At 39.9% G+C, this 24,704-nt stretch overlaps 1 protein-coding gene across 8 annotated transcripts in view; it reads right to left on the reverse strand.

The window, feature by feature from the left end:
- The window catches only part of MPHOSPH9 (M-phase phosphoprotein 9), a 48,488-nt gene that overhangs the window by 10,401 nt on the left and 13,383 nt on the right, over nucleotides 1-24,704 (reverse strand). For 7 of the 8 annotated variants that reach the window (XM_074321090.1, XM_019734003.2, XM_019734005.2 and 4 more), the window contains exons 7-17: nucleotides 22,899-22,989; nucleotides 21,481-21,569; nucleotides 18,665-18,790; nucleotides 18,046-18,506; nucleotides 17,552-17,707; nucleotides 15,306-15,393; nucleotides 13,602-13,817; nucleotides 8,249-8,296; nucleotides 7,284-7,348; nucleotides 5,752-5,853; nucleotides 952-1,086 (exon numbers count right to left, since the gene is read on the reverse strand). In XM_074321090.1, coding sequence (XP_074177191.1) covers nucleotides 952-1,086; nucleotides 5,752-5,853; nucleotides 7,284-7,348; nucleotides 8,249-8,296; nucleotides 13,602-13,817; nucleotides 15,306-15,393; nucleotides 17,552-17,707; nucleotides 18,046-18,506; nucleotides 18,665-18,790; nucleotides 21,481-21,569; nucleotides 22,899-22,989 — 1,577 coding nt within the window. The remainder of the gene's footprint in view (nucleotides 1-951; nucleotides 1,087-5,751; nucleotides 5,854-7,283; nucleotides 7,349-8,248; nucleotides 8,297-13,601; nucleotides 13,818-15,305; nucleotides 15,394-17,551; nucleotides 17,708-18,045; nucleotides 18,507-18,664; nucleotides 18,791-21,480; nucleotides 21,570-22,898; nucleotides 22,990-24,704) is intronic. The other variant, XM_074321089.1, reaches the window with a different exon arrangement.

The raw sequence follows: 24,704 nt of genomic DNA on the forward strand, positions 1-24,704 counted from the left end.
GGAAAGGGCCTCACCAAGAATCCGACGGAGCTGGCTCCCTGATCTTGGACTTAAGAGCCTCCAGAACTGTAGGAAATAAATGTGTGTTGTTCAAGCCGCTTGGTCTACGGTCATTTGTTAGAGCAACCAGAACTAAGATGCACAGTTCACTGGGTTTTTGGGGGGAGTAACAGGCGAGTTAACAATGATACTCCACAATGAACGTGTATGCTTTCCAATGCAAACAAGTTAAATAAAACTGAACCTGCGTATAACAGACCAGTCCTTTTCACATCCCAGCACATACAGAAATGCTGTACTTATATGGCACCCTGGAGTGTGTGGAGGACGAGAGGATTAACATCCTGTCCTCACCACAAGCTCGAGCGTGGCACACCACTGTGCCAGGAACACAGTGGGGAGGCTCTGCATAGCCTACAAAAGCAAAATATCCTAAAAGCGTTAGTCTTTCAAAATCAAATAAAAATTAGGTCCTTAGGGCCGGCCTGGTGGCTCAGGCGGTTAGGACTTCATGCTCCTAACTCCAAAGGCTGCCGGTTCAATTCCCACATGGGCCAGTGGGCTCTCAACCACAAGGTTGCCTGTTCGACTCCCGCAAGGGATGGTGGGCTCCGCCCCCTGCAACTAGAAATGGCAACTGGACCTGGAGCTGAGCTGCGCCCTCCACACCTAAGACTGAAAGGACAACAACTTGAAGCTGAATGGCACCCTCCACTACTAAGATTGAAAGGACAACAACTTGACTTGGAAAAAAGTCATGGAAGCACACACTGTTCCCCAATAAAGTCCTGTTCCCCTTTCCCAATAAAATCTTAAAAAAAAAAAAATTAGGTCCTTAAAATTATGACATTAAAGAAACCGGAGATGGCTCTTTATCTCTTCCTGAACACTTAAAGGCAAATGAAATCTCTAAGAACGGTTCCCATGTACGATCTCTGACAATTATCTTACCCAGGAACACAGGTTTCCTCCAGCTGGTTATCCATTTTCCTATCCTGGATGTCCAAAGGCTGGCCGGTAAAGATAGAATACTCCGCTCCTGGTATCAACCACTTCCGCCTGCTGACATCTGAGGTTGCTAGTGTGCTATGAGAACGAGGAATGTTCTAAGGTGTTAAAAGGTTTGTGCTTCAAGCTAAACTGAGCGCATATTGAAAATGACCTGCTTTGAAGTATTATTTATACATTTGCACAGTGACTTAAAAAAATGCATATAGCAATCTTATTTTAGATATACGAAATCTACAAATATCTACATATATTCAGTTTTAAGATTGAACTGAATTGTTTCACGTTTGTTACGTGCACACACTCTGAACACCCCCTCGCCCACTGCCGCCCTCCATACCCTTCATACCCGCTCCTGCAGCTCAGGGCATGAGCAGAAGCGCGAGTGCCCTCCTGGTCCTCCCAGACCAGCACTGCGAGAGAATTTTCTACCAAAACAGAAGTGTCCTCTATCTGCACAGCCCAGTACGTAGCAGCTAGTCACACACTTCTGTTGAACACTTGAAATGTGGCTAGTGAGACTGAAGAACTAATTTTTAAATGTTATTTGTTTTTTAATTAATTTACATTTCAAAAACCACGTGTGGCTGTTGGCATGTCTGTACTGAATGGTGCAGTTCCCGCCATTCTTAGGAGAACCCTGCTTGTGTGAGGCTCACACCATCGCATGTCCACTGGTCACTGGCTGGGCTTCAGAACATGTCTCATCTTCTCCACACCGACTCCCGCCCTCGGTGTCCACGCATCTGAGCTGGCCCGGACCGCTCTCCAGTGACTTCACTCTTCCTCCTCATTGGCTCCCTCAGAGGATACTTGCTGGACTTTGTCACCAGCAGAGAATGCACCCTCCTTAGGGAACTGGTGCTCCAAAGACTCTTCCGGCGCCCGTGCTCAGGTGTGACCACTGCACACTGAGCGCTGGGCCTGGGGTCCTCGGCCTCCCATTTTCTCTGTACTGACCCCCCCTTGCTTTACTAGTTCCTCTCTCCTGCCTTGGAATGCGCACTCCTGGTACTAATTACTCATCGCCTCGGTGTCCTTCCCAGCTCCCCTTCTGTCACACCCACTGGCAGGGAAACCCGAAGCTGGAGGGTTGCAAAGGTCTACTTCTGCAGCTGAGCTAAAAAAAACACCTCACCCAACCGTGCAGATTGGGGTGTCATTACAGAATCACTATCACCATCTCAAGGGGACACCCAACACTGCTGGCAACGTCTCTCTCTGTAATCAACGACTCTCCTCAATCCTCTCACCCAGCCTGGACTGTCAGGAGATAACCTCGCATCACACGTCAGAGAGAAAACAGAAACCGTGAGGCGACTGCCATCTTCCTCTCTCTGCTCCCTTTCACAACAAACTTTTTAAGAGTTGTCTCTTTTGTCTATTTTCATTTCAACCCCCAGTCACTCCTTTTCCCCAGTGTTTACATTAAGAGACATTTCAAACATTCTTAGAAAATTACAAAAAATACTACAACAAGCACTCACCCATTCTCAGTTTTAACAAATGCTAACATCTTACCCTATTTGTTTTTCATTGTAAGACATAAAATTGTATGTATACATTTGTTTGTATTTTTAATGATATAATGGGCATAATGTACGCATCCTTTTTAATGCCTTTTCTACTCAACATCACGTTTGAGAGTCATCCATGTTCCTACACACAGCCCTGGCACCTTACCCATTTTTGCACAGTATGAAAGGATCCCAAGTTATTCATTCTTCATCCTGTTGGTGGAGGTTAGCTTCTAACACACCCCCTTTTCAACAACACTGCAATTCACTTGTGTAAGAGTTTCTCTCAGGAAAATATCTAGGAACGGAGCGTGGAATTTGGGGTTTGCCTTCTTCGGCCTCACGCGATACCGCCAGATCACGCTCCAGACAGGCTGTACCAAGTTTCAGTCCAGCCTAATTGGCGAGTACCTAATCCTTCACATCTCTGCCAAATGATAGTGACTGCATTTTAAGTCGGGCTTGTCTGATGGTGTGAGTGGTCTCCCCTTATTGTTTTAATCTGCATTTTTCTGATTACTAGGGAAGTGAGCACCTTTTCATTTTTATTAGCCGTTTGGGTTTCTTTTTCTGTGAACTGCTAGTTCATACTCTTTTATCACATTTTATTGAGGAAGCTGTCTTTTTCTTCTTGATTTGTAGTTCTTTATATTCTGGATATTAATCCGTTACGAGGTCCTCTTCACTTTAAAAACACCAACTATTTCAGGCAGGCACAGACACACACATAATACTCAGGTAGCAACCATCCTGCTTCAGACAAGCTTGGCTGTTTGTTACATATCCTTTAGATTTTTAAAAATGGAACACTACAGATTCAACTGAGGTTCCCTGTGTACCTTTCCAATCTCATTCTCCTCAAAAGCTACCGTTTATATTAAATTTAAGTTCTGCGTTCCCACGTGTATTTTTTATACCTTTACTATATCTGTATGAACCCATAAGGCATGTAAGGCTGTTTTACATGCAAAGTCAGTGTCAATAGTATTCTATTTCTTCTGCAACTAGTTTTTGTTGTTGTTCCATATTGTTCTTAAAATTAAACCACGTGGATAGTCTAGTTCAGGGGTCGGCAAATTTTTTCTGTAAAAAGCCAGATAGTAAATATTTCAGGTTTTCTGAGGCAGATAGTCTCTGCCCCAACTACCCGACTTTGCCTTGTAGCTACAGACAATATACAAATGAGTAAGCCTGGTGCTTTCCAATACAACTTTCTTTACGGACACTGAAATCTAAGTTTCATATAATTTTCACGTGTCATGAAATATTATTCTTTGATTTTTTTCAAACATTTCAAAACCATTCTTTGCTCACAGGCCTTACAAAAACAGGTGGTCAGCTAGATGTGGCCTGGGGGTGACGGTCTGCCAACCCCTGGTCTAGTTTATGCACTGTCACACTAATATTATGCAGAAATGTTTCACAATGCATTGACATTGCAGCTTTTAGACACTGAGGTTTTCTCATTCACTCAATATGCTCCCAACTGACTCCCCTCCTATCAGTCTATCTACACTGTTCTCCAGGCCCAATAACCTCCAGCTCGCAAACCTGACAGGCCCCCGGTCTGTCTCCACCTCACTTGCTCTCTCACCCGGGACTGCTCCAGCCTCCCCTTTAGTTTTCTGGCAGCTCCTTCTGAGGTTCCTTCGCCAACATCAAAACACTGGGGTTCTTCACTCTTCAGGTTTTTGTCCTGGACCCACTTCTCACTCAACACATCCATCCATCCTATAGCTTTAAGTACTATCTAGAAAGACAACTCCCAAAGTTGTAATAGCCTCAGACCTTATTGCTGAGCTCCAAACACAAATTTATAATCGCCTGCTTGATTTCCACTCAGAACTCACATGAATCTCTAAGTAAAATATCCAAGATGCAAATTCTGATCTTTACTCCCTAGTTTAAAACATGGCGCCCTTAGTTGACAGAAACGAAGGACTCATGTGACACCTCGCCATTCAATTCATAACTGTGTTCTGTGGATTCTACCTCCAGAATCTCTCTCCAATTCTTCTCTTCTATCCATTTCTATGGCCACTGCCCAGCTAATACCCTATCTCCTAGCTCTGCAATAGCCTGACTGGACTTTCTGCTTCTACTCTTTTCGTCTCCTCATGGCAGGTATGTTGAACAAATAGAAATCAGATGACACAATTTTACTCTAGAAAGACCTTCAAAGACTTCCCAACAGACTCAGAGTAAAACCCCAAGTCCTGCCCAAGGCTGGGAAAGCTATGCATGACAGGCCTGTGGTTTCCTCTGGGGCTGCTGTACCTGCCTGGGAATGCTCAGTCCACACTGGCCTCCTTTGGGTTTTCAAACATGCTCAGCTCTTTCCTACCTCAGGACTCAGCTGGGCCAATTTCTCTGCCGTGGCGTCCCTCTTCCCTGCACACTTCCCACTCGAATAACTACACACGCTCGCCTCTCTGCTTCGAAGTCACCTCCACAGAAGGGCCTTCCCTGACAACAGCCTAGCTCCCTTCTGTTCTCCCTCAACGTTCAAATTCAGTTCTTCACATCATTTGTTTCTTTAAATAATTCACTTGCTACTAAGATTAATTAAGATCTAGAAAACGTTTCTCATTTAACAATTACAACTTAGGTTAAAATTTACAACTTAACAATCTTTTTCTAATAAACGTCATCATGAAGTTATTATTACTCATTAATACTTTTTTTACACCAAAATCATAATAAAAACCAATTCTAAAATGAAAAAAACCTATTCTGTAAATGCTTCGTCAAGATAATGCTGAGATTATAACAAAGCTAATTTTGAAAAACTAAAAGGACCAAAAAGTGCATACAACCTAATGAAGATCCATTTTCCTAGGTCTTTCTATGAACATGGGAATAACATTTCTGGAATTTTAGGGTTAAAAAACCTTCTAAGACGTTCTAGCCCAGTGTCCTTGTTCTTACAGATAACATAACCGAGCTCCAAAGCAACGAAGTGGTTTGCGTAAGGTCACACAGCTGGGCAGAGTCCAAACAATAAAAACGTCCCAAGTCTGCTTACTGCCAATCTACCGTTTCCTCCTTTTGGCACATACCTCTTTCTGTGTAACAGCTTTCACGCCATCTGAAAATTAGATGTTTTCACACATCTAAATTCTATAATGACATTTAACCCTTTCTTTTGATTTACACAGATAAGCTTCTGAGTTCAGTAAAAGGGTGCATCTATTTTTAGCTTTAGAGATTAAACGCAGTGACTTACTTGGCACGTGATGGTCTCACAGGAGCTCTAGAATTATGACGAAGACGTAACATATTTTCATGCTCTACTTGCTTCACCTGAGCTTCAAGTTTTGAAATTGTTCTGATTCACAAGCAATAAGATAAATTTAAGTACATTTCAACAAATGTAAAATATAGCTCAACTACAAATTAGTTATTTAACAGACCTTTCTAGAAAAGGGGTGACAAATGAGCTGCATGTCCATAAACCTTTTCACAGTAAAACGCCATCGTTAACTTTATAAAGCTGAACATTTATTCTCAGGGAGAATAAATAAAAGGGCAAATATATTAAACTGCACAGAGAAGCACTTCATATCCCACAACTGAAGGCAAGGAAACAATGAATGGACTTAATCTAGCAAGTAAAAAAATTATAAATTTGACTACAGATCAAAATCTACAACGTATGAATTAAAAATAAAATAAATTCAAGTATTCAAATAAACTGCAGTTCTACCTGTTTAATGTTGAAATGCATATTCATGTATATGAAATACACATAGGTAACACTTTCACAAAAGAGGAAGCAGGCTTAACTTCCAGTAACAGAGCTATTAAAAAGAACTTCCTAATTTTTCAAAAGATGCAAAGGCTAAATTGTCCCCAACAACTCAACCTACAGGTTGCTCATCAAATTTGTGCCATGTTCAGAATAAAAGCCTATTTTCCACTTTACCAACAGAAAATAAGTACTCTGGCCAATTGTTTTGAGTATATCTTGGCATTCTTTCTGTTCTTTTATACTTTGCACATGTCTTAGCTTGTCTTTTAAATGCAAATCCTTACCTACCCTGTTGCAGGAAGGTTTGAGAAGGAACAGCTCAAACAGCGCTGGCGCTTTCTACTGACCTGGTAAGGAAGCCATCACTAGAACTGAACGTATGTATCGCAGCCAAGACCTGAGCAGATGAGAAAGCTGGACAGCCTTCCTGTCCCCCGCCCAACAAGGGAAGTACTGAAGGGTGCAGTGAAATCTCCAAATAAGGGACATTACTTATCTCCAAATGCAAAAACATGCTCTAAAGCCAATCAGAAACATCTGACCATTGTGCCACGGGCACCAGTTAGGACTGTTCCTACCTAATTAAGCAAATCAGACCATGAGTACAGTCCCCAAACCAGGTCTTCAGCAAAGCACATGACCACAAAATTGGTGTAAATGCTGTTTTCTTTCTGGAGCATAAAAATAATTCAGTGAACTAGACTGCGGCTTAAAATTCTTTTCAATAATTTAGCATCATTTAGATTTTCCCTATGCTTAGAAAACACATGATGTTTGGGGAAATGCAACCTCTCAGGCACAACCACCAATATATTTGAATCATTTAAAAATTTTCTTTGGCTAAAATCAAAAGTATTTCTACATAAGGGGAAAATCAGGAGAAAGCCTAATCTCAAAGGGCTTTAAAAAACACAAAATTTCTTTCCATCACTTTGACACAGACACTTACTTAAGTGCTGAAAGAACAATTAGAGGAATCCGCTTAGCAGTGAGACAAAACATTTTACCTTTTCAAATCAGAAATCTGAGTTTGTGCATCAAGCAATTTGTTCTCGGTTGTATTTAACGTATCCTATGAAAATAAAGGAAAAATTCAGAGAACAGAAGATAAATATTCAAGGGTAGTCCTTTTATTTAAAACTGCATAATACAAACCTAATCTAAGGCTACACCAGGGAGCTGCAAACAAAACTGGGTGGGTCCTCAGCAAATATGGCACCAGCCACGGAGGCAACAGACAGAATTCAAGGAAAAGAAAGAGCGCGAAACACTGGCTCACACAGAAGCTGTGTGTTCAGATAGAGCCCATTATGCTTTGCTTGACTTGAAATAATCCAGTGTTAACATGAACATATTTGAACCACAAACTTGATAAAACCTTAGTAAATGGCAAAACAAATCCTCCCGAGGATGCGATTTCAGATATAATGACTGGCTTGAGCCCCAACACTCTTGGCTGCTGGCCTTGTCACTACGCCTTAATAATCACAGCCCTACATTTCATGCAGCGGAAATACTCAGGCCCGCTCACTGCATCACCGTGGGGTTCACTGAGTCCCCAACAGGCAGCTTCCAGGCAGAGCTTCAATGAAGAATTCAAACATCAGTAAGCCCAACCCCACACAAAGCCAATGCTTTGAGAAACAATACTTTGTATTTACAGAGCATTAAATAATTATTGGCGTCTGTATGGGACCTTATACTCTTCTATAAATTTCATCTCAACTCATCTCAAAGGCAATAGCTATTCAATAAATACTTGTTAAGTTAACAAATCCAACAAACTTGTGAACTAAATGGCAGATATTTGAAAATAAGAATATTGACACAGAGGGTAAGTGAGTGGCCTAGTTCAAATAGCTAGATTGGAACGGGGTGGGGGAGTCCTGGGGGGGAGGGAAGGGTCAGAGCTCCCCATCTAATCCTCTTCCCCCACAGGAAGTTCAGAACATGAATGACAAACAATTATTACCTTCACTCTTTCGTGTTCTTTTCCAAGGGACTCATACTCTCCTAAGAGCTGCAAGGGAGAACAAAGAAGGGCACCACAAAATTAAACATTGTAATATCAACTGAAGGGTATTCTATATATAACTGCCCATGCTCTTTAAAAATGCCAATGTCACAACAGAGAAAAGTTAACACACTGTTTTAGATTAAAGGCAACTAAAGAGATAAGAGAAGATAAAGCATGATCCTGGGTTGGACCCCGGACTGGGGAAAAAGTGCCATAAAGGAGCAATTTGGATATGGGTTTCTGTAGTCTGGTAACTGTTCCGTGGCCATGTATGAGAAGGGGATACCTCCCGAAAATTAGGGGTAAAGGGGCATGATGCCTACAACTTACTCTCCAGTCGTTCAAGAAAACAAATACGCCTGTGTGAACACGTACGTACGGTGGGGCTGATAAAGCAAACGTGGTAAAATGTTAGCCACTGCTGGTCCTAGGTAAAGGGGATATGACAGTTCTTGCAAGTTTTCTGTAAGTTTGACTTTATTTCAAAATAAAAAATAAAACAAAAGTAATATCAGTCAATACCCTTTAAGTAGTATTTTAAAAGATTAAAATGTATTTGCATTGTTCTCTTTTGAATTGTTACAGACTACTTCTTGCTAAGTTAGTTCCACAGAGTCAAATTACAATCCCAAAAGTATAATTAGGTAATGTATTTTAAAATACATGTGAGTTTTCTAGTTAAAGAAGACAGATTCATCACAGAATTTTCTTTTTATCCTGAGATCCCACCAAATTAACAATGAAGCCATTGAAAAGAGAACAAAAGAGGTAACAGCAACACGTGAAAGATGTCAGTGAAGACGAGGCAAGCAGCAAGGCAGGGAAGGCTGTGCTGAGGCTCAGGGCCTGAGTAAGGGATGGTAATGACAAAGAGGTTGAGCCCTCAGATCTGAACCTCGGGTTCAGCGGTGGACAGGGTGCCAGTTCAGGGCTGACCACAGGGAACTGGCCGCAAGTCCTTAAGGAGAGTGGTCAGAGGTCAGGAGCCATCCCATACAGCAGTACACTGTCCAGCCAGGACACAGGACACAGGACACATGAAGGGGAGAAAAATGCAACTTTGGAAACCTAAGTATAGCAGAGAAGGGGAGGCAAAGGGATAAAATGAGAAATTGACTAAGGAACAGTCTTCAAGTTGATGCCCCTCTCCCTCAGGGCCCCCAGAGCCTGGCTGACGGGTCCCGGAGAAGGGGCTGGAGGCTCTTCTTTGGGAAACTGATCCACCTCAGAAAAAAAGACGTCTACATATTCATCTGGAGGTCCCCGAACCAAATGGTTGGTGTCACTCCACGACTGTCTGTGAGGACTACCAGGAAGCCAGTCCCCTTTAGGCACACAGAGCTTTTAAAATAAAATAGATGATGGAAGGGGAGGCCGGATGGCTCAGCCGGTTAGACAGTGAGCTGTCAACAACAAGGCTGCCGTTTCAATTCCTACATGGGATGGTGGGTTGCGCCCCCTGCAACTAAGATTGAAAATGGCGACTGGATGTGGAGACGAGCTGCACCTTCCACAACTAGATTGAAGGACAACAACTTGGAGCTCATGGGCCCTGGAGAAACACACTCTTCCCCAATAAAAATTTAAAAAACAAAAGCAAAAATACAAATATTAAAAAAAAAAAGATGATGGAAAAGGAGGGGGAAAAAGCCATGGGACGGGGGGGGCGGAGAAAGGAAGAGATCAATCCTCAGGTCTCTTCATTCACAACATGAAACAGTGAAACAAAGTCTTAAAAATTCTGATAAAAAGAAAATATACACTCAGAATTCTAAACTTAGCAAATGACATGTGAAGGACCTAAATCTTCATCCACAATAATTATGGATAATGTTAAAAAAAATCAAGAAATAACAATGAAAGCACATTATTTAGAAATATACAGATAAGCAGAACATAGTACCTAAGGGGAAAATCCTCTAACATAGGATGTAAAAGGACTTAATTAAGAAAAGTGTGATACTTTGGTGGAGACTTTTTTTAAGATTTAAATAGATAGATATAAACCATGTTCATGGTCATGTAAGGGAAGACTCAGTATTATACGTCTTGGTTATCTCCAAGTCCATCCATAAATTCTGGAGAATTCCAATCAACAACAGAGTTTTTGAAGAAATGTGTTAAGCTGACAGTAATATTTATATCAACTAAAACAGGCTCAAGAATAGGCAAAAAAACTTTTAAAACAATGACAAAATAAAGGGAAGGAAACACTACCCCCCCCCCAAAAAAAAAAATCAAAGCTTGTTGTAAAATACTAGTAATTAAGATGGTGTGGTCTCAACTCAGGGACAAAAAATAAACCAATGGAACAGACTCGCGAGCCCCGAACAGACTCATACAAGAAAGAAACACAACAGAAGTGGCATTAAAAGTCAGTAGATATAGGATAATCTATTTTAAAATGGTGCTGTGACAATTGGTTAATCATTTGAAAAACAATTAAGTTCAATTCCTGTCTCAAGCCATAGATAAGAGGTAATTTGGGATGGATTAAATGCCTAAATAGATAAAGCAAAGCTTTATAATTTTATTTGGGAATATTTATGAAAATCATTTTCCCATCTTCTGGTAGAAAATAATTTTTGTAAAGAAGACATAAAAGAGGCCCAAACCATAAATGAAAAGACTGTATTTTGGACATTAAAATACACAACTGGGGGGGTGGCCGGTTAGCTCAGTTGTTTAGAGCGCAGTGCTAATAACACCAAGGTTGTCGGTTCAATCCCCGCATGGGCCACTAGCTACGCCTTCCTTAAAAACAAACAAACAAACAAATAAAATACCATGAAAAAAATGGTTAAGACAATAAATTAAAAAACAACAACACAAAACTTGTACCCCATGAAAAATACCACAAATAGAGTGAAAAGCAAGCCACAAGCAGAGAGAACTGCTCTATAAATAACCATTTAACATCAATCACACTGACAGAGGGTTCACAGTACCGAGCAATGGAAAAAAATCGAAAAAAATAAAAATTCTCATACATTACTGGTGGGAAAGTAACTAGTGTGTCCATTTCTAAGAGCAATTTAACAACACTGAATTAAGATGACAACACTCATTTCCTATGTCCCAGCCACTGTACTCACAGGTATACGTAATCTTGGGACAGACTGTATTTCCCCAAAATGGCCACAGCAATATCTCTGTTCACACAAGCTCTTTCAGAACCTTGCTATGCCCCATCAAGAGGTGGCATCTATTTCCTCTTCCTTTGAACCCAGGCAGGACTTGGGGACTGTTTAACAAGTAGTAGTGACACTGTAGAATTTCCAAGGCTAGGTCATACCAGGCCAGAGGCTAAGGAAGCTTGTCCTTGGTACTCGGCCATCGTGCAGCCAGGAAGCCCCAACTAGCCGGCTACGTGGAGAGTAAAGAAGACGGAACAGAGCACACTGCAGTCTCAGGGGGCGGCATCGTGTACAGTCAGCCCCCAGCTGCCGGAGGGCCCAGATGCCGCACAGCTGAGACGAGCTGTCCCTGCTTGCCCAGTCCGAGTCCCCAACCACTGAGTCCATGAGCGGAACATGCCCAGTTCAGGGGTCACTGTTTTGCAGCCACGGTCACAGGAATGCTACCCTGGAGGTGCTGGCACACATTGGCATAAGGAGACCAGTACAGGGACGTTCATGGCAGTGTTGCTGAGAACACTCACACAGAGAAAAGGACACTCGGTAAAAAGAACGGAAATCTGAATGCAGTATGGAGTTTACTTAAGAATAATGTATCAGTATTGGTTCATTAATTGTAGCAAATGTACCATACCAATGTAAGATATTAATAACAGGGTATGTGGGAACACTCTATCTTCTTAATTTTTCTGTAAATCTAAAATGTTCTAAAAACTAAGGTATTTTTTTGAAAAGTGTGACTGGAAACTACAAAAGTTTTCAGACATGGAAGGTCCCAAAATTTATCTCCATGCATTCTTTTTTTCAGGAAATGTATGTGAACAAAACAAAGAGTTAAACCAAGAAAGAAGACACAGGATCTACATAATACAACAGCTCCAATGAAGGAAAGAAGCAAAGCCCATTCCCAGGACGAGAGTGAAGGCAAGTTCAAGAACATCTGTGGATCAGACCTTGGGAGCAACCAGTTCGGACTGAAAGAAGGGTATTTGGGGAAGCAAGTGCTATGCATATCGAAAACTAAGCACATAAAAAACAAGGCAATTATTACTTCTGGGGAAAATACAAGTTGTAAGAGAAAGGAAAGGTAATCATTGCCCACTGCAGCTTAGCTCTGAACAATACTTACATAGACATAAAAAATACTGAATACCGATCTAACTTAAGTGACAATATATCATATTTCAAATCTAAGACACCACTGACAGGAAATCATACCACTATTTTATTTACCACTGAAAGAGAAAAAAAATGCTGTTACCAATTAAAATATGACACTATGGTATAAAGATGCATTCCAATTTCAGAGTTGTTAAAATGTAAAAGAATAATCTTCTTTAAATCAATTTAATATGTTAACCACAGTGGGAGGAGAGGGAGAGTATCTGTATTTGGAACAATGGTGTAAGAAAGCTAAACTGACCTTGCAACAGAAGGAAGTCAATACAATGTCTGAAATGAATTGACAGGAAAAGAAAGAGCCATACAAGTTTCTTATTTAGAAACATGAAGAAAAGTGCTAGAAGAAACACCTAAAAGGGCTGAAAGTAACAGCCTCTAGGGTAGGGAACTCTAAGGTAAGGAGAGGTGGAAAGACTTGTTTTTCATTGGAGATTTGACTATTTCAACCATTTACGTGTATTGCCTTCATGAAAATAAATTTTAAAAAACCAAAGCAACAAGAATCAAACCTAAAGCTATCAGGAAGAAACTTTCACCAGCCAAAATACTTTTAGATTTTTGATGCACCGTAACAAAGACAAACTTAGGAAAAAATTACACAATCTGAAACTTACTCCAGTTTCAATGTTACACAAATCCAAATTTAAGTGAAATTAAATTGAAGTGAAAAAAATTCATTCAAACCTGTTCTAAATCTGGTTCATTTTACCCTGCCAGACACAAAGACGTTGATTTAAGATAGCTCAAAAGTTGACCTGCTAAAGACAGAAAGGCGTGGGAGTGACACCACAGTTTGACAGGCTCTGACTTCCTGCTTCAAGATAAGACCCAACTGACTCCATCCGAACGGTAGGTAAACTTGCAGCTACAGCAAAGTTGTGTAAAACAAAAATGAACGTGGAAAAAGTTATAAGAGCTTGTAAAAAGCACAATATCTAAAATTACTTTTAGCCAACCATGTCATTAAGTCACCATTCTTTGTCACTTACATCTTGAAACATTTTGTTTTCTTGTTTTAGTCTAGCTTCTTTATCATCTGAGAGTTTGTAAGCATTCTCAAAAGCTTCTTCTAAATCCTGCAGTCTAGATTTTAGTCGAATGATGGTATTGTCTTTTTCTTTATTACTTGTTCGCATTTCCTCGATTCGTTCCTGCAAAATTTTGGAGGCACTGCTGGCTGCACTGAGGCGTTCTCTGAAATCACTCTATAAAACAAAGACAAGGATGACAAAGTGTTTTTATTAAGAAAAATAGATGTTTCAACAGCAGCTAATAAATTGTGGGTGTTAAAATACAAAGCAAAGTAATAAAACAAAACACACAAATGGCAATCAACACATTTAATTAATATTTTGTTATACCTTGGAATGGAGACTAATAGAAAGGATTACTCTACTAGAATAATTAGCTCCATGAGATTATCATAAGATGTAGACAGAAAACCATTGTCTGAGGCATTACGATTCTAGGACTAACCTGTAGATCACTTTAATGAGGAAAAATAACCATGGCAATTAGGGAAATGATTCTGAAAGTATAGCTGGAATTTGTTGCCCCACATTAATATTTATGGACAAAAAAAGTACTTCTTAACCTACTCTTTCACTTACTAAGAAAATTAAAAGTTCAAAATGTATGTGATGCATGAATATTCACTCAACAATCACTTTTTACACATCCACTAGTACCAACCAGATGCTAGGGTGGCTAGAAATATAAGATAAACATTAAAGACAAGTCCCTGACTTCATTAAGTTACAGTTTAGGAAGAGACAAAGATAACTAAAAAAACACCAAAGCTAAAGACACAGTGTATAGAACATAACTGACACTTCCCACCAAAACACTGTTTAGTAAAGTTACATATAAAATAAAACTTGGTAAGACATGAAAAATAAGTTATGTATTTAAAAGTTTATGCATTCCTTGTCATATACCTAAGAAAACGGAAAACATGTCCACATAAAATCTTGTATACAAATGTTCATAGCCCAATCATTCATAACAGCCAAAAAGTGAAAACCACACAAACATCTATCACCTGAAGAATCAATAAATAAAATGTGGCCTGTCCATGCAATGGGATATTATTCATCCATAAAAAGGAATGAAGCTCTGATACATGCCACAATGTGGAACCTTGAAAACATCATGCTAAGTGAAAGAAGCCGGACCCAAAAAGTCACATATTGCATGATTCCATTTACATAAAATGTCCAGAATAGGCAAATCCATTAAAATAAAGCAGAGCAGTGGTTGCCAAGGGAGAAGGAAGCGAGCGGGGGTGATGGCTAAGGGGCTCGGGTTTCTTTTTGACTGAGAAAAATGTTCTAAAATTAACTGTGATGATGGCTGCACACGTTTGTGAATATACTAATATACTAAAAATGATACACGAATATACTAAAAACCGCTGAACTGTACACTTTAAAAGAGTGAGTTTTACGATATACAAATTTTTTACGATATCCCAATAAAAAATTAAATTTTTAAAGGGTAGAAGTTTATAATATCATATAAAGCCAGCGGCACTCAAACTATAAATTTACTTAACAATAGCACATCCTAAAGGAGAAGACAAAAACACATAAGCAATGGTTTCATAAAACTATTTGTCTCTAAAGTACAATTAACAAAAAGGCCTTAGTTTAACATTAAGCCACTAGAACAACAACAAAAAATAGAATACTTACCACTTCTATTTCTAGTAAGTTATTCTTATTTTCAAGTGTTCTCACACGACTAGTAGCTTCATCCAGAGCACTACCTAATTGGCTACACCTAAAAAGCACAAATTAAAACGAAACAATTAGAAGATAAAACCCTTCAGAGTATTTTATCCGTATTATATAAACCTACCCGATTCTGCAATATATCACATAACACCAGTTCTCCCACGTCAGGTGACTCTGGATGCCTTTTCAGTAAAATACACCCCAATGAACCTGATATTATAGTATCCAGAGAAAATAATGACATGAAAAGATCCCTAAGAAATATTAAGTGAACAAAGCAAGAGATGAACAAATTCTTACACACCCATGTTCACAGCAGCATTATTCACAGTCGCCAAGAAGTGGAAGCAACCCAGTCCATCAAGGGATGGCGGGTAAACAAAATGCAGTATGTGTGTATACATAATGGAATACTATTCAGTCTTAAAAAGGAAAGAAATCCTGACACCAGCCATCACATGGGTGAACTTGGAGGGCATTACGCTAAGTGAAATAAGCCAATCACAAAAGGATAAATACTGTGTGATTCCACTTATACAAGGTACCCAGAGGCATCAAATTCATAGAAACAGAAAGCAGAATGATGGTTGCCAGGGGTTGAAACACTGATAAAACTGTTCTGGAAAGAAATACCACTAGGTAAGTGTAGGTTTATTAACTGTATTTTTCTGCTATGCCAGAGATCACGTCCCCTGAGTTGTAACCGTGTGACAACAATCTGATATCACAGCTGGCCTATAATTTATAAGTGTTAATGGCCCCATTTGCAGTAGTAGTGGGATTCTCCAATTTGCAACTTAAAGTTTGAAAAAAATCTGCTTGTATGCTGACAACACAATGTTGGTTTTTGTCTTAGGTGAATCATTTCTCCAGTTCTACTAAATGATTGCGACTTCGCCTTTTGTTTCTGTTGTTCTCTGTAACATCCAGTTTTACACTGTAAGCCAGCTCTAACCCTTCCCGGGATAGCAGGAGAAAACAATGTATCCCTATTGTTTCCACGCTACTGTCACATGTACTACAGAACCCTGTGTTCCCACTGTTACTGTTATAACCCTGACTTCCAATTTGCTCCCCCTGCAGTCTCTCTGTGCTCTATGCTCGAGCAGCTAACTTCCAGTCATAAAGATATTTTAAGCAGCTATCATTTACTAGGTACTGTCTTTGGCACCCTGTCTTTTCTACTGCTGGTCTTCTTTCACACTTCTGTTTTCCAACCGGAAGTACCTGTGGTCTTCTTTGCCTTCTTAAAAGAAAAAGAAAAAAAAAAAGAACCAACTTCCCCTAGCCTGCTATCTTCTCTTTCCGTTTTGTCCTAGAAAACCTAAAGCTGGCATTTTTTTTTCTGGCTCTTTTCAAATTACTTCTCTCCACCACTGCACCCCCATCCTACCCCCAACAGCAAAATGGAAGATGCAGACACTCAGGAATGAGCATGTTAATGACCACAGCAAATGCAAACTAGTGTAGAGGCCAGTTTTACCAGAATTCTGCCAATCAAACTGCTAACCGGACCTGAAGATTTCAGGTTCCTCCTAAGCCTTTTCTAAGGGACTGTTTTTTTTGCCCTAGAGAAACATTCTTTGCTGTCATCTAGACCTGAGCAGTTTTCAATCTAAGTCCCATTTAATTGTAAAGGATGTTGCAAGCACGCTGTTATTAGTACTAGATAAAGCGTCAAATTTTGTATAATGAATGATTCTCTCTGTCTAAAATAAGTGTAAAGCTATCCCTGACACAGGGCCACTCTCCCCTATGTTTCTAAGTTTGTTTGTTTTTTAAACAGGGTAATTGCTTCCACAGGTTCATGAGTGTCTGGGTATAAAACAAGGTTGAGACCTGCCCCAGGACACTAGTCACATACTTATTAGGGGATCCACATGTTGTACTAATGCTCCCATGAGTGACATTCCTTTACATATACAAAGTATGCTCAACTTTTTCAGAATTTTGCCCATATGAAACAACTGTCCTCCTGTGGGTTATCAGTCTTATAAAATGCAGGTTCAAATCTGTAAAAATAATTACTTAGGCAAACATGTTTCTGTGTTAAAATTTTCAAATCTGAAGCACACACTTTCAAAGTGTTTTATCATTACAAAATATGGTACTTTGGGGAAAACAATATATCCGAGGTGGAGAAACACTAACAGTTAAATTATATATATATATAAAGAAAACTATAGTTGAATTATAAATTTTACCTGTCTACAAGAATTTGATTGGTTTTCTTCCAATCTTCAATTGCAGAAATTTCTTTTGCCTCCAATTTCTGTTTCACACTATTTATTTCTGATTCGTAATAAGCTCGGAGATCTGCTATGTGTCGAGCATGCTTCTCCTTCAGGTTCTGCCTGATCCTGTTGGGGAGAGTAAAAAAAATTATTAGGAAAGCATTTCTTCACTTTCTATTTCATACAAGAAACCAAGAACACAATTATTCTCATAAGCAAAACTACAGCCTTTTTCCTCACAGAAAATATAAATAGATCAATACACAAGCTGACTATTAATAAAGTGAAGTAAAAAAAAGACTTGGAATATTTAATATTTAGATGGTCTATTTTAAAAAGGCTGTATCTTTTTTTTAACTTAAGATTTTACATATTACTACAGTTCAATAAAAACCATTTTCATCATCTAAGCAGACACCACAGAAAATCTATTAACATTATGAGCCATTCACTGAAATACATACTTAGACAATATCACAGGATCTTCCAGGGAAGTCAATGAAATGCATTCTGGGGCACTGTTGGCTGTACCTGGAAGCTGGGACTGACTGACCGAGGCTGGAGTTACCATGACAGTGCTTTCTTCATCTATAGTGTTGACCGAGGTGTCATTACTAGTAACAGTATATGCTGAGGGAAACGTGGAACTGGTCCTACTGTCATTTTGGAATGCATGAATTTTCCAGGAGTTCACTGGGGACGTTTTTGTATTTGAAGGACATTTGGGGAATCCAGATAACTGAGAAGCGATGTTACTTGCTTGAGAAAATGAGTCTATGTCAGAGTGACTGGACATACTAGGTTCTAGCACAGAGTCTGGTGAAAAGGCTATTCTGTCATCAAGGGCACTCAGAAAGCCCTGTGGCTGAATCCCTGGTGTTTGCTGATTTGGCTTCATGTGTAACGTTGGATCGAGAGTCAGTACCTGGAAATAAGACAGACAACAGTGAGGTTTCTCCCTCAGCAGTCAGTGCTGGTTTTTAAGCGAGTAGGCTTTAGGTCTCCTAAGGGAATAGAGCGTAAGATAAGTCACAGTCATGAAGCAGCTCTCATTGTCACTCAGCAGAGTGCTGACAACTTTACCTCAGGTGGGTGATTTGGGTTGGAAGCAGAAGTGAGATTCCTCTCAGGTAACTGCTTGTTTTCCCTTTGTTTTTTATGATAAATATCCTTCAGTGATGGTAGCTTCATCTCATTACTAGTATTAGACTTAAAGATACAAAACAAAATTATTTAAATAATAATGTCAACGATGAAAAAACTTTAGACTACCAAAACCTATTATTATGAGTCTCCCTCAGAATGAAAATGTTTTCATATCCCCAATCAATATTAAGGGGATAATTTGAAACTAAGTTAGTTAGCAGCCTAAGAATACTTCCAAAGAATAAGCCTTGGTAGCCCCCCACTCAAAGTAAGAGCCAAGTTTTGAGGTAAGAAAAGACTTCGTGATGAACAAATGAAGCAGGACAAGAACATTCCTCACGAGACTGATTTCCTGTGACTCAAGGGGACAGCTGCCAAGAGTATCTTATCTGTGTAGTTATATTCACGTTTAAGAATTGGCAGACAAGAAAAAATGTTAAGAAAGAAGTTACCAAATGAAAATAAGCCCCTTTCAAATTAGTAAAATAAAAAGATATGACCCTAATTTCCACAGTTTGAAATCAAGGTTTCACTACGCTGGAAATGTTGCAAAGAGAGACCTAAGCTCCAAAAATTAAAATCTTGGGCTTAAGTTATTTCAAGGGGGAACCTAATATGGGGTGTGAGACAGGTGCCATTTAACCTTTTCAAATTTAAACTGTGGACATTCTCTCCAACGAGATTATAGATTCAACGAGGGATATGCTGAAAGCATTAAAAGAACACATTCACCATACAGCAGTAAACTTATGTCGCATTTCCAGGCCCTGGTAGGCTGCAGAGCACCACAAATTAATATTTTTTAATAAGCCCTGTAACTAGTTTGTGAAGAAGACAATTCATTATATTTTTGTGTATTAAAGGCATTAATTTGTTAAATGTAAACCCGTAACATTTACCACAATTTCCGTAATCCTGCTTTAAAACTTGACTTTGCATCTATTGACAACCTAGCGGCTCCTTTCAAGCCCTGCAGCCTGCGACGAGCAGCGGTGCGTGGTTATGGCTCTGCCTGAGGAGTCCCTGCCTGCTGCCTGGGTGAAGAGTTATTCTATTTGGAGCTCCTGGTAGTATAAGGTCCCATTTTTCACCATTTTCACGATTTCTTTTCTTTCCATATTTAGTATCTCTGAAATGATGCCCCTTGTAATGAATGACATCTTATAATTACTTTCAATCAAGTAGCAGTTGTGACATAATTGTCATTGCCTGCTCGTAGGCAAATATTGAAGCCATCAAATATGGCCGAACAGGTGTCAGCAGCTTGGAAGAAAATCCTAGGGACTACATTGGAACCCTTGAGAACCAATATTTAAGGGACGGTGAATCAGAATGTTTAGCAACATTCCCCATCTGGGAGTCAAAAGTAGGCTAGTCCTACATGACTACCATGTTTCCCCGGAAATAAGACCTAGGCAGACAATGAGCTGTACGCGTCTTCTGGAGCAAAAATTAATGTAAGACCCGGTCTTGTTTTACTATAATATAAGACTGGCTCTTATCTAACGTAATACAAGAATGGGTCTTATATTAATTTTTGCTCCAAAAGACGCATTAGAGCTCATTGTCCGGCTAGGTCTTATTTCCGGGGAAACACGGTACTAAGCCACATGAAACTCAGCACCAAGGCCTGTCGTCCTTAAAGAAATGCCAAGTCACCAGGCTCCAGGCAGCCTGAGGAAAATGGTATGTGGAAAAACACAGAAACCGACACTGAATGAAAAAAGAGGAATGTAAACCTCTGGAGGTCAAGAAGTTTTAACCAATTTATTTCACTTCTATTTTCCTCTTTAACTATGTGTAAGAGTTATATGACAAAAATCTATGTTTAATTACAAGCTCTTTCTATAAGAAAAATTACAATTCCAAGTGATAAGAAAGCATTGTATGAGTCTAATTGGTTAATTTTTTTTTTCTTGGAAGACTGAAACAGGAAGTCTTAAACTTGGTGGCATATTAGAGTCAACAGAATATTAACGTACTGATGTTGCAGACCACGCAACACCCCAGGGAGCCCTGCGAGCACAAAGCCCACTGAGCCTCCCAGCACCCTCACAATCTCTCGTCCCCCATCCTTCCTTTCTCTTCGGGTTTATCTTTCTCTGTTTTTCTCCTTTCCTGAAGGGTGAAGGGGCTGGTTTCTGCTCCTCTCTGGGATGCTGACGTTTACAAGTATGCGGTCCCCCACTGCCTGTCTGGCGACGCCTGTGACTCACGTTCACAGCTATCCTGGTTACTTTAATTGCATCTCTTTTTCCCAACCTACTCTCTCATCACCTGATCAAAATACAGAAGTGAGATATGTACATCAATGTACACATACTGGATAGTTTCATTTCTTTGCTCTGAAGTAAACAAAATATTTACATTTCTTGCTCAAAGAAAATTAATACAGCTGATTAAATTGCTCAGAATTATGGTACAAATGAATTAGTTTAATGGGAGAGTATAATAGGATGGAAGATCAAAACCAGGTCTCAGAGCAGAAGTTTATCTGAGGACCTACTGTGTTTAAAATGGTAGGCACAGAACTATCTCATTTAATTTCACAAAACCCTAACTGGGCATTTTAAATTCCACTTTTAAGTAACTTTCCTAAGATCACATAGGCAATGAATGACAGAGACAGAATCGGAAAGCAGATGACTATGATTTAAAGCCTGTGCTTTTTTCTGTATATAGAAATTGAAATGAAACAGTACTTAACAACAATTTTACAATGCAAACACACACAGAATGTGTTTTTAAATGACCTGGCTGGGTGCCGCATCCATGGAGGAGGACGGTGCCTCGGGCAGAGAGTGATACAGGTCATTCTCCTCCAGCTTCCAGTAAGTCAGTCCTGAGCGCAGAGACAGCAGAGAAAGGAGTGAGGACAGAGAACAGAAATGCGTTCTAGAATAACTTATTTCTACTTAAAGAAAATTAAATATGGGAAGTAACTAGTTTTTGGCTATCTGGTTACAGGACGTTGAATTTAAATGGGAAAAGATTCACATGTAATAGTCCTAACCTTGTGATCCAAATATTTAAAAAGAAATGTTCTACTGCAAATCAAGATAAACTAGGACAGTTTAAAAAAAATTTTAAAGACAACAATTTCTTTATGAATAGTACAGACTTACATGGAAGCAATGTAAAGAATTCAATAATTCAAATATTTATTGAGCATTTCCTGTGCGGGGGGGGGGGAGTGAGACATGAACAATAAGTAAATCACACAATATAACCGTATGCTAGACGGTGGTGAGCACTCTGAGGGTAAAATTTAAAAATCAATGAAAGGGAATATGAAGTGTGGGTGGAAAGGACGGCAGGTACTGTGAACAGGGTAGGTGTGTTGGGTCGTGGGGAGGGTAACAGGAGTGGGCCACTCTGGCCACATATGAGGGGGAAGAACATTCTGAGTACAGGAAGCAGCCAATGCCAAAGCCCTAAAAGGAGCACTCGGCTGGGCTGGCGTATGTGAGCAAGGAGCCTCCCTGCTGAAGCAGAGAAAGGGAGAGTAGCAGAAAGAGCAGCCAACAGGGCCAGACCTTGCCGGGGATCTGTAAGGACTCAGTTATTCTAAGGAAAGTGGAACCAGAGTTTTGAGCCGAGGGGTCACGTGACTCCTTTCAAGTCACATGACTTATCTTTAAAAGGAGCACATTAGCTGCTGTGTTGAACACCGATGGAAGGGTGACACAGGAGGCTGGTTAGGAAGCTGCAGGAGCCCAGGTGACATGATGGGGGCTCTGTTAGGGGTGACAGCATGAAGATAGTTGGAGTCTGGCAGTTTTCGTAAGGCAGAGCTAACTCACCCTGACGAACTGCATGTAGGAGTGTGGAAAAAAAGGAGTCAGCATGTAAAACCATTAAAACTAAAATAAGCCCAGCAGGGAGAGTTAAGAACAGCTCACAGAGGGTTTACACTTCTTAGTAAATTTTGTAGCACCTGAAAAACACTGAGATGATTTTGGCAGCTGTCTGAAATAACTGCAAACGTACTCCTTTCTATCTTTGGAGTACTTGGGACACAAATTAAGGCAAGTAAGGAATCTACTGCTACCACAAGCACAACACACACACTCACAGAAGTCATTCTAATATACTCTACATAATTATGCTATGAGAAATGCATACGTTGTTATAAAAAAAAAAAAACTCTTTAAAAATGTAAGTGCCATACCTGTTCCTGAATCAGACATCCAAGAATTTGGACTTTCATCTGGTTTACTGAGGTAAAATGCACGGGAGTGCATAGCAGTGGTGAAATCAGACTACAATTCAAGAAAGAAAACTATGAGTTGACAGCTGAAAATCCTTGGCACAAATTGCTAACCCAAGGAATGACAGCCAGGTGCCAAACTCTGGCACAGAGAAGCCTTCAGAAGGTTCATGAAGGAAGAAGCCTGGCTGTCTGCATGGTTACAAGGATGCAAAACAACAGGAATTAACATCAAAGGAGTTTCTTTTCCTATATAATTTACAAAACTTTATTTGGGTTTTCTGCGGAGCTGGAAGGAGAAAACTGGGAGCAGGTGTTATTTAATGAGTTCAGAAGGAAAATGTATGTATACTGGCCATCTACTTCCAAAAGAAATTTGAAGTGTCTAGGATTAAAGCCATTTATATAAAAATTACTGTAAGAGCCATAACAATGCATTTTTACTATTAAAATTATAATAAATCAAATCAACTCAGAAAACCACAAACAATAATATGAACTTTAAACAGTAGACTATGTCTTACATACAAACAATTGGTTACTAGACCCAGAAAAGGATCTAAATGTATACTTATCAATTCTAATAAAAATTCTGAGCTAAGCTCTCCTTATAATGTCTCTGGCATTGTCACAGAAATCTGTGTTTCCAAACAAAAATATGTGAAACGACTATTTACACAGGAATTTTTCTGAGTTCCACCATCAGCAAACTTTTCATTTCTGTGAAAGCGTTTTGGTTGTATTATTTGCCTACCACCATGCCTGGACCCACTGCACAAAGAAAAGCCCACTGACACAATCATGCTTTACCTCCCAACGCGCGGCCATCAGCTCAGCCTTCCAAGGCGTCCCTTAGCCTCTTCCTCATCAAGTGAGAAATTCCCAGTCATCTTCTGTCTCTTCTAAAATGCCTACCTGTTCACATTTCTGTCAAGTCTCAGTACTGAAAAGACCAGGAAAAGGTGGCTGGCGAAGTCTAAGTGAAAAACCCCAAGAGAAAGACTGTCCTCTCCCCAATTCTGAGGTGCAAACTGTGATGCACTCAGCGGACACACACACCAGTGGGCTGGAGAGGGGCTTGCGGAGCCTACACGGCAGCCTGCTGCGCTCCTCTGAGCAAACAAGGCATCAAGTGAAGGAAACAGGCACAGCTTTTCATGAGAATGGAAGTGTGATGGAATGGGAAGCCCTTCCCAAGAAGCTGGCGAAGCCCAGCATAAGGACCTTCAGTGTGTAAGTCTCTCGGCCCGTCTGGAAAAGTACCGTGGAGTCCTGCAGCCCAGGAAATGCCAACGGGACAAAGGACGAAGGAAGCAAAGACAGACTTGAGCTTTGGACAATCCTTATGTTAACCAATACCCAATTTCAAGATGTGCCTCAAAAGAGCTAGTACCCGAAAGAAATTACCACGTTAAAAAAAAATTGGTCCCAAGAGAATTCTGATCATAAAGATCCCTTGATTCAGACTGAACCTGGAATAAAACAATGGGAGAAGAGAAAGAATGAAAGAAAGAGGAAAGTTCCAACTTCTGTGAATCCACAGAATTTGATTCAGAATTATGCAGGTGTAGTGTCTTTAATTTACCAACCACCATTACCTGAAAATCACTTCAAACTCAGAAACATCAAAAGCCACTTAATTTCCCCTAATGATTTCATGGGAAAAATATCACTCACCTTAAAAAAAAAAAAAAGAAAAGGAAAACTAAAACTTGTCTAGGAGATAATCAAAGAAAAGGAAAAACTCAACAGGAGTCAGCCCGCCAA

Source organism: Rhinolophus sinicus, linkage group LG16 (genome assembly GCF_036562045.2).
Source record: "Rhinolophus sinicus isolate RSC01 linkage group LG16, ASM3656204v1, whole genome shotgun sequence".
NCBI lineage: Eukaryota > Metazoa > Chordata > Mammalia > Chiroptera > Rhinolophidae > Rhinolophus > Rhinolophus sinicus.